Raw genomic sequence first — 14,032 nt, forward strand, 5'->3', positions numbered from 1 at the left:
AAAATAAGGCAATTGCCCCAGGTCACTGTGAATCCCAGAGTCAGGCATAAAGCTCATGATTTCCGACTTCCTGTTCATGGCCTATGGTCTTCACTTTTTAAAGTGGAGATGCTCTTGCCATAAAAAAGGTCAAATACAGTGTCTTGGGTAAAGCAGGATAAAGTGAGATAACACATGTAAGGCAACCAGGTCAGCATCATTATACTCCGTGAAAGTTTTCTTTCTCTGCTAAACTGCTTTACAGTTTAGCCGCTAAACTGCTTTCTAAGCATTAAAAACAAAAAACAAAAAACAAAAAAACTTGGTCCATGTTAAACTGTCTATATTAAGTTTAATCCAACTGTTCTTTATCCTTTTCCATTCTCTCCTCTGATGTGACCTCGTTTCACAAAAGGTAGAGAAAGCTAGTAAAATATAATGAAAAGAGCAGGTTGTTTGGGAATCGGTTAGACTTTGATTCAGCAGAGAGGACGGTTACTGACAGTAGAGTACCTTTGGGCAAGTATTTAAACTCCCAGTTTTCCTCTTTTGCAAAATAAGAATAGTAGTAATAAATATGTCGGGAAATAACGTTTATGTAAAATGCTTAACATGTGCCTGACACATAATAAGAGCTCAGCAGAAGTTAGCTATTAAGCAATTCTAAGAACCCGAGGTGTTGGGAGTGCATTTCATCTCTTGCAACCAAAGGAACTGTAACTATAATCATTACTAAATTAAGTTAAACCTGAACTCGCACTTTCAGCGGTGATGCAATTTGATCTCTCCGGGCCACCGTCGCCGAGCATGCGTAAATAAACGTGGCGGGACGTACGTGTCATGGCGAGCTCCATGTGAAGTCTCTGCAGTTTCCGGAGAGTGGCGTGTGGATTCTCTTACGTCGGACTGGTTTGTTGTTTCTTGACTACTGGGTAAGGGTGGCCGGTGGATCAGTGTGGGGCGGAGTGTGGCCAGAGCTCCTTTTATGGCGAAGCCTTGTTTCCCCAGTTTCAGTCTTTCTCGGGCCGTTTGCTGGTTTGTTTCGCAGTTACAGGGGACTTGCCAGCTGGGATGGGGGAACTGGGAGGCAGGGAGCGCTGCTGGAAGTGAGGACAGGGTCGTTGGCCTTAGGTGCTGCAGAGCTGTACGGAGTCTTAGGGGATTTCGTTCCTTATGGTCAAATCTAACTTTATTCGTTCTCTCACTTTCTGCTTTAGCGAATTTGTGGGACAGGACAGGCTTTCGCAGTTATGTAGCTTTCACAGAGCTGTATCTCAAGTATTTAAACTGAAGTTGGCCAGAAGAGCAGGTGTTTTGCTTTTTCGCTTTTCGTTCTCGTTTACTCATAAAACCTCTCTTTGAATCTCGGGGCTACACGTGTTTTTCGGGTGGAAGTTGATCTGGATACTTCTCTCATTGCCTTATTCCTGTTTTGTAGCTGGTATTACTTGAATCACACAGACGTGTTATAGTGCTGTGTAGTATTTCTTAGTATGGCCAGATGCTGGATCACAATCGTGGCAAATATAGCAGATGTCAACACATCTGTCCTAGTCAGTAACAAGTTGGAAGTAGTATGCAACATCATGAACCTTGCTACGTAAAGCAGTCTTTTATGGAGTCTAATACCTTTTAGGTACTAGTTAAAGAGTCCTTACTGTGGTTTTCTGAACTTGTTGTGAACTTGCTTTTTCAAATCAGTTTTTATTTTCCAGACTCATCTTTCAAGAGGATTTGAGACCAATTGCAGATAATCAAGGTACTCATTTATTTTAAACCTTTTATGTTTGAGCGACATGTTACGAATTAGAACATTCAGAAAGGTAGCCTAATTACTTAGTAATTTTGCCACCATCTCTGAATCGTGCCATATCACTAAGGATATTTTCATTCATTATTCTTAACCTTTGCTCTACATGCAGCCGCACTGACCTTGTCTGCCTTGTTAACATGCTCTCTTCCTTTATCTTCTATGACCCACTGATTTTTCTCCTTCTCTGGTAGCTGCTTCTTGGTCTCCATTATAGGCTGGTTCTCTTCTTTTTTGGCGGTTAAATTTGGAGTTCCTCAAGGCTCAGTCCTTTGCTTCTTTCTCTAACTCTCTGGGAGATCAAATCTACATTTTCCTCAACTTGCTGTTGCTGTCTTTTTGAGTGTAGCCATCCTAGTGAGTGTGAAGTGGTATGTCCTTGTGGTTTTGGGTTGCATTTCCCTGATAGCTAATGATGTTAATATATTTTCATGTGCTTATTGGCTGTTTGTATATCTTCTTCAGAGAAATCTGTTCATACCTTTTGCTCATATTTTACATTGGGTTCTCCTTTTATTGTTGCGTTGTGTTCTTTATTGTGTTCTGATACTAGACTTTTATCAGACATGTGATTTGCAAATATTTTTTCTCATTGTATGAGTTGTGTTTTCACTTTCTTGATTGTGTCCTTTGAAGCCTAAAAATTTTTACTTTTGATGAAGTCTAATCTTTTTTTTCTTTTGTTGCTTGTGCTTTTGGTGTCATAACTAAGAAACCAGTGCTTAATGTAACGTTATGAAGATTTATGCATGTGTTTTCTTCTATGAGTTTTATATTGTTAGCTTTCAAATTTAGGTCTGTTATCCATTTTGAGTTAATGTTTGTATATGATGGGAGGTAGGGCTCCAACTTCTTTCATTGTGTGTGACTATCTGGTTGTTCCAGCACAGTTTATTGAAAAGACTACTCTTTCCCCCATTGAATTTTCTTGGCACCCTTGTTGAAAACCAGCTGACCAGGTGTGTTTTTGACATGCAATGTAGATGATTTTTATGAAAGAATAAATCTAGGACAGTGATTCTCAAACTTTAATGCACATCAAAATCACCTGGAAGCCTTGTTAAAGATTGCTTGGCTTTATTCAGAATGTCTGATTTAGTAGGTCTTGCGTTCCCCAGCGAGGCTTATCATGCTGACCTGGGAACAACACTGTGAAAACTACCGGTGTAAGATTTTAGTTCACAACTGTGGCTACACACATGAGAATTACTGGAAAATTTAAATATATGTTGATACCCAATATATATTTCAGCTGGCCTAGGGCTCAATTATTGCTAATTTTCAAAAGCTCCTCAGGTAAATACAATGAGCACTCTAGATTGAGAACCTCTGCTGCAGGCGAATGGTGGTTCTCAGACAAGGATGTTTAGTGGAATCACCTGGGAAGGTTTTAGGTTCACATCCTTAAGTTCTACTCTTGGAGATTCTCATTCAGAATGGGACCTAGGTATTTGATATTAGAAAAGCTCTCCTAAAAAATCCCCTATGTAAGTAACACTACTGTAGGATGTTGCATTCTATTTTCTTTTCGTCGTTTTCAATACTTCCCTTTTCACTGACTGTTTTTATTCACTTTATCAAACTTGATTTGCTGTACTTTTGAGAAAGAACTGTATATGATCCTAGCGTTCCATTTAACTATTGTCTTGCTTTCCTTTTAGTCTCAAGCTTTCATTGCCTTTTTTTTTTTAAGATTTTATTTTTTTCCTTTTTCTCCCCAAAGCCCCCTGGCACATAGGTGTATATTCTTAGTTGTGGGTCCTTCTAGTTGTAGCATGTGGGACTTGGCCTCAGCGTGGTTTGATGAGCAGTGCCATGTCTGCGCCCAGGATTCGAACCAACGGAATACTGGGCCGCCTGCAGCGGAGCGCACGAACTTAACCACTGGGCCACGGGGCCAGCCCCACTTTCATTGCCTTTTTACTCACTTATTTAAAAATTTCTGAGGGCTAACAATTCCCTCTACCAGTTTGTTGGAAGTAAAAACTTTATTAATAGTAATGAGTGAGATTGTTTAGGTCGTTTCATAGGCAACCAGGTTTAGGAACCTCTGCATTGTATTTGTCTCCTTTGTCTCCCTAGAGTGAACTTCTAGAAATGGAGTTGCGTGGTCAAAGGATATATATGTTTTAAAGTTTGATGTGTTGCCAGACTGCCTCCCCAAAAAGGAGTTTTACCATGCTTTCAGTTAACAATAGGATCTTTGTTGGCCTTTTTTTTTTTCTGAGCAAGATTCGCCCTGAGCTAGCATCTGTTGCCAATTTTCCTCTTTGCTGAGAAAGTTTCTCTGTGAGCTAACATCTGTGCCAATCTTCCTCTATTTCGTATGTCGGTTGCCGCCACAGCATGGCCGCCAGTGAGTGGCGTAGGTCCACAGCTGGGAGCTGAACCCAGGCCCCTGAAGCACAGCGTGCCAAACTTAACCAGTAGGAAATGGGGCCAGCCCCATTTTTTGGTCAGTCTTTCTTATCACTGTGGTAGATGAAAGATAATTCATTATTTAAACACTTGCTATTAGTGTGGTCATGCATTCTTTCCTGTGCTTACTGGATATTTGCATTTTTAAATTGAGTTGCCTGTTTTTCCTTTGCCCATTTTTTTCCGGAATGTATTTATTTCTTAGAGTCGGGTTAGGCTCTTGTATGTTTGTGCTTTGCCAATGAGGCAGAGCCATAGTGGGGAGAACTTGGGGTTGAGAGAAGGCCTAGGTTCTCATTTGAGCTCTATCAATGTACAAATCTTTTAGCTTCTCTGAACTTCAGTTTTGTAAAATGAGAGGCTTAGTGATGTTCCCTACTTCCCTAACTCTGTGATCCTGTATGTCCCCTGCAGCAAACCCCTCTCATCTCTCTTCTTCCATTCTATTTCCCTTCACTGGCTCCATACACAATTGCATATGGGATGTAAGAATTGTGTAATTTAAAAAAATTACAGCTTTGTGTCATTCAATTTATAATGCTTCAGTCGTTCTTTAGTAACTTTGAAAGGCACTACCTGGTCTTAGCCTTTTCACTAATCTTGATTATTTCATATAATAATAGTGATAGAAGAAACTCTAGGGGTTAGATATTTACTTTAACTTCCCATGTACTGTAAATTTCCTCCAATGTTATAGAAAGACTAGCCAAATTCAGCTTAAACAAGCATTTTTTAAATTTATTTATTCATTCATTCATTTATTCAACAAGTATTGTGAGCCTGCTATATGCTAGGCATTGTTACAGGTGTTGTAGGTACAGTGGTGAAAAAGAGATAATGCCTTTTCTCCGTATGGAGCTTACACTGTAAAGAGGAAGACAGATGCAGGTGTATATATGATGTCAGGTGGGTAAGTGCTATGAAGAAAAATGAAGCATAAAGCAGGATTAGAGGTTAGTGAGAGAGTGTGGGGATGCTTGGTTAGTGTGTGGTTATTTTGGATATAGTAGTTAGGAAAGGCCTCTCTGAGGAGGTGTCATTTGAGTAGATAAGTGGGCAGCAATCCATACAAATATCTGGGGGATGATATTCCAGGTAGAGGAATAGCAAGTGTGAAGGCCCCTGAGTCGGAAACTAGTTTGGCATACTCAGAGAATGTCTAAAAGGTTAGTACAGTTGGGACAGAGTGGGAGGTGGCGGAGGAAGTAGCTAGGGGCTGTATCTTGTTAGACTGGGTAGTCTACAGTAAAAAGTAGTTATTGAGAAGCGGCAATGTGCTAGACATAGTTCTAGGCACCACCTGTGATAAAACACACAGGAACCTTTCCCTTCACCAAGTATATATTCTAGTAGAAAGAGATAGACAATAACAAGATAATGAAAACATGTATGCAGTGGTAAGAAGTGTGGTAGTAAGGAAGCAGGGTGGGGAAGAGGGATAGGAAGTGTGTGTGCATGTGGTGATGTGGAGTTGCTCAGAACTCACTGGTGATGTTTACGCAAAGTCCTGAAGGTCTCGAAGGCATTCCAGGCAAGAATAAGACCCTCAGGTGAGTGCGTAAGGCCTGAGATAAAGCCCCTGAGATGGTGGGTACGAACTGGCAAGGGACCCTCTGTGGCTGAGTGGAGTGAGAGGGGAGATTGGTAGGAAATAGGGTCAGAGAAGTAACAGGAAGCTGATTATATATATGCCATTGCAGATCTTTGTAACAATTTTGGCTTTTTACTCTGAGATGGAATACCTTTGGTGGATTTTGATCCGAAGTTTGAGATGAACTTAGGTTTTTAAAGGGATCCCTGGCTTCTATGCTGGAAACGTCCTTTGGGAATTAAGGATAGAAGCAAGGAGACTAACTATGGCAGTAATCCAGGCAAGAGCTGATGTTGGTTTGGACCAAGAATGTAACAAGTAGGTATGGTCTGAAATAGATTTTAAATATATTTTGAAGCTAGTGCTAAGAGGATTTTGTTGGTTTGGATTTAGCTCCAAGGAGAGAGAGGAGTCAGGGATGATTCCAGCATTTTTGGCTGGAACTGGTAGAAGGTTGGGATTGCCTTTAAATGAGATGAGGAGAGTCGTGGGAGGATCTGGTGTGGTGTTGGTGGTTTTGTGTGGGGTAAGGTGGGGAGAGGATCAAGAGTTCTGGTTTTGACTTTTTAGGTGTGAAATAACTATTAGACGCTTAAGCAGGCATGTTGACTAGTCAGTCTGAAGTTCAGGGGAGGACTGGGACTGGTTATATAAGCATATAGTTGGTATTTCAAGGCCACAGGACTGGGTGAGATCACCTAGCGTATGTCTGTAACTAGAGAAGAGAAGTCGTCCTGTAACAGAGCCATGGGGGCATTCCAACGTTGAGAAGTTGGAGCGATGAGGAGGAACCAGCAAATGAGACTTGGGGAGTGGCTAAAGTGGTAGGAGGATAACTCAGAGAGTGTGGTGTCTTGGAAGCCAGTGAAGAAAATATCTTAAGGAGGGAATGTTGAATATTCTGAAATGCTGCAGATGGGGTCATATAAGATGACTGATAATTGATCATTGTGTATATTGTTGAGAGTCATTGAAATCATGACAGACCATTTTGATGGAGTGGTGGTGGTGAAAGCCTGGTCATGAGAGAATGGGAGGGGGAAGTTAGAGACTGTAAGTATAGACAGCTCTTGCAAGGAGTTTTCCTTTAAAGGAGAAAAATACGATGGAGATAGTAAGTGGAGGAAGTGGGTTCAAGTTAAGGTTTTTGTTTGGTAAATGGGAGAAATAACAGCATGTTTATATGCAGATATTAATGATCAGTAGAGAGACAGTTAGTGATGGTGCAGGAAGAGGGAGCTTTGCTGGAGTTTTGTGCTTGAGGAGGTCAGAGTAGAAGGATTGTTTTTAGGGTGGATGGACAGTTATTCGTAGTAACAGGTAGGCAGAGTACATGGGCAAAGAACCATTTCTCAGTAAAAGAAGGAAGTCATCCATCTGTGCTGAATGTGGGAGGGGATCTGAGGGTCTGCTTCATTCAAGCCTTCTGTTTTCAGTACCATCTTTAGCCTCATTAAGGGGAGATCTGTGAGAAATTAATTTTCAGAAAATTCTTGACATAAATGAATTTTAAGTTTCTTTACTGCAGTTCTTCACAGTTTGCTCTACTAATGAATACAGGGAATCTGTAAAGAGGCAGGATTTCCTAAATTTGTTTGACCACAGAAAACCGTTTTTTCACTGATAGTTCATATCTCTAGTAAATAGAACCAATTTGAGAATGTCTAACCTAGTTCATTTCTCTTTACCCGGTTTGCTGAGTTGGCCCCAGAGTTCTTGTTCGTCAGAGCAGAAAAGCCACCTCAAACTAATTTAAGCCACGGAGGGAATTTACTGGTTCACATGACTGGGCAGAATAGGGCAGCATCTGGCTTCAGGCATTGATTGGTTGCAGGTGCTCAGATAATGTCAGTATGGCTCTTTATCTCTCCAGCTTTTACTAGGTTTTATTCCTTAGGTAGGCTTCTGCCCTGTGACAGGCGAAATGGCCTCCAGCATCCTCAGGTTGACATTCTCCCAACTTAGCCACTTCAGTGAAAAGAGAAGCCATCTCTTCTGTTAGCTGTGGCATAGAAGTCCTTGTGATGATTCTGATTGGCTGGGATTGTCATGTCCAACCCTGAACCAGTCATTCTGGCCAGGAGGATGGGTTACTCTGGCAGGCTTGGGTCATCTGCCCATTCCTTTGTCTAGGGAAGGAGGAGGCCTGTGATTGACAGTCCCACCGTGACCAGGTGGAATGCATGTTAATTATAATTTAACCAGTCCCTGATTGATTGCCCTTTGGGTTCTTTCTAATCTTTTGCTCTTATTGACAATGTAAAGCTAGCTGAAATTTGAACACAGGTTTGTCTGATTTATAGGGCATAATTTGTCATAGTTGTGAGGAGTAAATTATAGCAAGGGGCCCAAAATGAGCCTGGCTGGAAGCTACTCTGTTAATTGAAAGTAGTTAATAGAAAGATGGGAATCTGGCAAATGAGGAGAGGGAAAATCATCAGAAAGGCTTGAGACCAGTGGAGAGACTTAACATTCCACTGGAGAGTCAGAGATCCTTAACACTGGTTTAGGCGACCCAGAGGAGGAACAGTGGTCATTTGGTATACATACATTAAGTAGGCAGTAGAGTACTGAACAGCATATGGCCTCGTGATTCCATCTTGCATGGAATCCTTGTGCTTCTTTGGGTACCTTCGCTTCTCTGTGTTTCAGATTGCTTTAAAGTGAGGATAATAACACTACTTACCTCATGGTGTTATTGTGAATGGTTAATGAGATGCCCCTGTGAAACACTTGCTTCATGTCTGGACATAGTATTAGACTATTAGTAAGTATACTCAAGTACATTTTCTTTCTAGATAGTTTTTAAGTATTTTAACATAATTGTAGATTCACTTACAGTTACAAAAATTATGTGGGGATGCTGTGCACTTTACCCAGTTTCCCCCAATGGTAATATCTTGCGAAAGTGTGATACAATGTCACCACCAGGATATTGACATTGATGTGGTCAGGATATAGAACATTTCCATCACCACAAGGATCTCTTATGTTGCCCTTTTATAGTCACTTTCCTCCTACTGCATCCTCTCCTTAATACCTGGCAACCACTATTCTGTTCTCCATTTCTGTAATTCTGTTATTTCAATCTCAATTTATGTTGTAGAAATGTAATCATGCAGTATGTAACCTTTTGGGATTGGCTCTATTCACTCAGCATAATTCTTTGGAGATTTATCAGGTCGTTGCATGTATCAGTAGTACATTTCTTTTTATTGCTGAGTAGTGATCCATGGGATGGCTATACCACAGTTTGTTGAACCATTCAACTCATTGAAGGGCATCTGGGTTGTTTCCAGGTTTTGGCTATTACAAAGAAAGCGGCTATAGACATTTGTGTTCAGGTTTTTGTGTGAATATAAGTCTTTATTTCTCTTGGATTAACCCTCAGAAGTACTATGGCCAGGTTGCATTGTAGTTGCATGACTATTTTTTTGCATTGTAGTTGCATGATTAGTTTTTTAAGAAAATGCCAAACTGTTTTCCAGAGTGGCTGCACCATTTTATATTCCCATCAGGACTGTACTAATGATCCAGTTTCTCTGCGTCCTCATCAGCATTTGGCATTGTCACTGTTTCTTATTTTAGCCATTCTGTTAGGTGTGTAGCGATACCTCTGTGGCTTTAGTTTGTATTTCTCTGATGGCTAGTAATGTTGACTCCTGTTTCACATGCTTATTTGCCCTCTGTATAACCTCTTAGGTGAAATATCTCTCTGTCTTTTTGTCCATCTTCTAATTGGATTGGTTTTTTTTATTATTGTGTTTTGAGTTCTAGATACTAGTTTTTTATTACACATCTGCTTTGCAAATATTTTCTCCCACTCTGTAGTTTGGTTTTTCTTACTCTCAAAAGAGGGTCTTTTGCAGAGCAAAAGTTTTTAATTTTGATGACGTCTGGATTTATTAATCTTTCTTTTTATGGCCCGTGCTTTGGTGTCAAGTCTGACAAGTCTTCACCTTGCCCTAGGTTCAGAAGATTTTCTCATATCGTTTCTTCTAAAAGTTTAGAGTTTATGTTTTACATTTAAATCTGTAATCCATTTTGAATTAATTTTTGTATAAAGTGTGAGAGTTAGGTTGAAGTTCATTTTTTTGTCTATAAATGTCCACTTGCTTAAGTACTAATTGTTGAAAAGGCTGTCTTTCCTCCATTGAATTGCGTTTGCACTTTTGTGAAAAGTCAAGCAGGCATATTTGTGTGGGTCTGTTTCCGGGTTCTCTGTTTTGTCCTATTGATCTGTGTTTCTGTTCCTCCACCAGTACCTCACAGCCTTGATGACTACAGCTATATAGTAAGTCTTGAAATTGGGCAGACCAATTCCCCCCACTTCATTCATTTTTTCAAAATTGTTTTAGATATATTAATTTCTTAACCTTTCTCCATAATTTTAGAGCAATCTTACCTATGTCTATAGAAAGTCTTCCTGGGATTTTGGTAGGAATTGTTTTTTTTTTAAGGATTGGCACCTGGGCTAACAACTGATGCCAATCTTTTTTTTTTTTCTGCTTTATCTCCCCAAACCCCCCTGTACACAGTTGTATATCTTAGTTGCAGGTCGTTCTAGTTGGGGGATGTGGGACGCCGCCTCAACGTAACCTGGCGAGAGGTGCCATGTCCACGCCCAGGATCCGAACCCTTGGCCGCTGCAGCGGAGGGCGCGAACTTAACCACTTGGCCACGGAGCCGGCCCCGTGGGAACTGTTTTAAACTTGTGTATCAGTTTGGTCTTCAGTGACACTGCGTGGTGGGGGTGGGGCTTCATTACTGTTTGATTGGTTGACTGGTTTGGAAGTCCAGCGTTCTTACTTGGTCTTCTCTCATTCTACCCTCATGGGGTGTGATGGGGCACCTCCTTACAGCCTTGTAAGGGTGGAAGTCAAGGGTAAAAGTCAAGGCTCCCTACTTGACCTTTGTGGCTTGTCTGGAGGTGGGACTATAGTTTTGTATTTTGTGTTTTTGTGTGTGTGGAGTAGAATGGTAATTGTCTAAAAGTTTTTGTCTTGCTAGGCTGCTCCTTTTCTGGTTCTTTGACAAAATAACAGGCTTTTGGTTTGGCTTTTGTTGTCTGCATCTGTTGGCATTTCTGGGGTTGCTGCCTTCTTCAGCTCCAAGTCTGGAACACAGGAGGCAGAAGAAATGCCAAGGAGCTCACCATTGTGGTGTTCCTTGGGTTCCAAGGTCCCTAGCCAGTCTGCCTTCTCTCTGCCTTTCAAAGTTGTCCTATGTTTGTTTTATATGTGATGTCCAGGGTTTAGTTGTGCTTAGCAGGAGGGGTAGGGAAAAGTGTGTCTAGTCTATCTTCCTGGAAGCTGTGTCCACGTTTTCTTAACTGTAAAAATTTTGAACATTCAGGAAAGTAGAATAGAATAATAACGCTAACATATCTATTTCCTAGATGTAAGACTTATGTTTTCTCTTATGTCTTAATCTATTTTTTATTGTTTTAAAGTAAATTCTAGATAAGACATTTCACCTCCAAATATTCAATATGTGTGTCTAAAATAATAAAATTTTTAAAGATAACAGTACTTTTTTTATCAATGCCTTATGTCAAATGATTTATAGTAATATCCTGATATTATCTAATATTCAGTTCATATTCTGATTGTCCTAGTTGTTTCCAAAATGTCTTACAGCTGGTTGGACAAAATCAGATCTAATCAAGAACGTGAATTGTGTTTAGTTGTTATGCTTTAAGTCTCCTTTAATCTTGAGCAGTTCCTCTTCTGTTTTGTCTCCATGATATTGATTTGTTGAAGAAATAGTTCCAGTTAAACTTTGGAATGTCCCACTATCAATAGGGTTTGTCTCATTGTTTCCTTGTATTTCTTTATCTGCTGCATTTTCTGTAAATTTGAAGTTAAATCTAAAGGCTTTATTAGATTCAAATTTGGCAAGAATATTTTATAGGTAATGCTAGGTTAAGCAGATTTTTTGAGGGACTCATAAGCTTGTATCATTTATAACTTTTTATGTGGTAGAGAAGATGCCTTCTGCATCATGTGAGACACTGCTGGATGACATAGAAGATATTGTGTCACAGGAAGATTCAAAGCCACAGCATCGGCATTTTGCAAGAAAGCAGGTTGTTCCAAAGGTGCGAAAGCGAAATACCCAGAAATATTTGCAAGAGGAAAACAGTCCACCAAGTGATAGGTAAGTATTTTTCTTTGAAATTATATTCAGTTTTGTACCAAGGGAGAAGCTGGCACTTCTCGTGTATGTCATATACAAATTATCTTTTTTAAATTTTGGAACTTTTGGGAGGAAATATGTGGATTTATTTTTTTATTTGAATGTTTTAAATTTAGTAAAGTAATTGGTTAAAAAAGAAAAACATGGGCTGGCCCCCTCGCGGTGGTTAAGTTCGCACACTCCGCTTTGGGGGCCCAGGGTTTCACGGGTTTGGATTCTAGACTCGGACATGGCACTGCTCATCAGGCCATGTTGAGGTGGCGTCCCACATGCCACAACTAGAAGGACCCACAACTATAATATACAACTATGTACTGGGGGGATTTGGGGAGAAAAAGCAGAAAAAAAAAAAAGAAAAAAGATTGGCAACAGTTGTTAGTTCAGGTGCCAATCTTTAAAAAAAAAAAGAAGAGAAAGACCTGTCAAATTGCGTGCTCCTTGAAGACATGGGACCTAGGACAGAATTTTGCTCAAAAATAGACATTCCCCAACCCTAGGATCTCTTTGATATTACCATAGTTGGTATATAATTCTGTGTTACTTCCAAATTAAAATTTTTACTGGAATTTGTGATTTTTGAGACAGTGGTGGTTTGGGTATTTGATTTTTCTTAGCAAATTTACAAATACTTATGCATCAGCTAAAGGCATTGGGCACAAATAAATTATTGTGCTGTTTATACTATTATATTGGGTTTCTAGTTTAGTGAAATTCTAATACAACCTAGCCGGAAAGGATTATGCAGTTGTATAGTTTTAATATACCTGTGTTTGCTTATCTAATAAGTTGTTGAAAGTTTTAATACACTTGATTATTTTGTTTGGATTATTAAGCTTTTAAAATTTGCTTATATTTTAATGATTGAAGTTTATTAAATTTGTCCTGCACATGTCCTTAAGGTAATTTCTGTTTAATTATAAAGTATTAGGGCAATGGAAGTTGAAAGTCCTTTTTTTCCTTCCTGAAATTATTACATTTTTTAGAACTCTATTTTTATATATGGAGTAGTTTAATAATGCGATAGGGTGAAAATTTTTCCTGTTGATTCAGTTATTTCTATCTGTAAGTTATAAAATAAAGATTGTAACTAGCATTTAGGAGCCTGTGATCAGATAGATGTACTTAATTTTTCTTTATTTGCTGTTTCTGCTAAAACTATTTTCTTTGCTGTTGTTATTTGTATGTATCTTTCTAGGTGTCGAACTTAGTGGTGTTTTGTTAGTAGTAATGAATATAAAATAAAGGTCAGAGAAAAAGGAGATACTTTTTATGTAGAGCCTTGACTCCTTAGAATTCTGTGGTTATTTTCATCTGGATATGAGACTTTTGGTGTAACAATAGATTAGGGATTAAGTTGGTGCGTTTGATGAATAGCTGCAAATGGATTGCAGTTGAGTGTGTTTTTGCATAATATGCCCAGAGATCATCTATTTTTATTTTAAAAATCCCTTAATGAGACTTACTTTTTTTTTTCTTTATTGATTGTTTAATAGCACTATTCCAGGCATCCAGAAAATTTGGATACGAACATGGGGTTGTTCTCATAATAATTCAGATGGAGAATATATGGCTGGACAACTAGCTGCTTATGGATATAAAATTACAGGTAACTAGATCTGTAATGTATCATACTGATTAAGTTTTTCAGAGCTAAATTTTTTAGAGATATGTATTCTAGCTTCAGCAGTTAAAGGCTATTTTAGCATAACTTAATGATTTTAAGGCAAAACAAAATGATAGCTATTATACATTGCCTGGGTCACTATGGGTATCATATTTTTAAAAACTTTAAAAAACTTTATTTTGAAATAAGTTTAGACTTACAGAAAAGTAGTAAAATTACGGAGAGTTCACATATGCCTTTCACTCAGCTTCCCCCATTATTAACAGCTTAGGTAATTATAATGAATAAACTAGGAAATTAACATTAGCACAACTCTTTTCTAAACTACAGATCTTATTTGAATTTTCCTGGATTTCCCATTTATGTCCTTTCCCTCTTCCGGGATCCAATCTAGGGTCTCACCTTACGTTTA

At 39.1% G+C, this 14,032-nt stretch overlaps 1 protein-coding gene across 13 annotated transcripts in view; it reads left to right on the forward strand.

Moving 5' to 3' along the window:
• The first annotated feature begins 773 nt into the window (after positions 1 to 773).
• The window catches only part of CDKAL1 (CDK5 regulatory subunit associated protein 1 like 1), a 610,319-nt gene continuing 597,060 nt past the window's right edge, over positions 774 to 14,032 (forward strand). For 2 of the 13 annotated variants that reach the window (XM_070244144.1, XM_014734734.3), the window contains exons 1-4: positions 903 to 1,014; positions 1,695 to 1,738; positions 11,783 to 11,957; positions 13,490 to 13,602. Coding sequence is in view for 11 of the 13 variants with exons in the window: in XM_014734734.3 (XP_014590220.1) it covers positions 11,788 to 11,957; positions 13,490 to 13,602 (283 nt within the window). In the remaining 2 variants the exon portion in view is untranslated. Of the gene's footprint in view, positions 1,616 to 1,680; positions 1,739 to 11,782; positions 11,958 to 13,489; positions 13,603 to 14,032 lie in introns of all 13 variants that reach the window. The other 11 variants (XM_005603599.4, XM_014734733.3, XM_023624511.2 and 8 more) reach the window with 11 other exon arrangements.

This window comes from Equus caballus, chromosome 20 (assembly GCF_041296265.1).
Source record: "Equus caballus isolate H_3958 breed thoroughbred chromosome 20, TB-T2T, whole genome shotgun sequence".
NCBI lineage: Eukaryota > Metazoa > Chordata > Mammalia > Perissodactyla > Equidae > Equus > Equus caballus.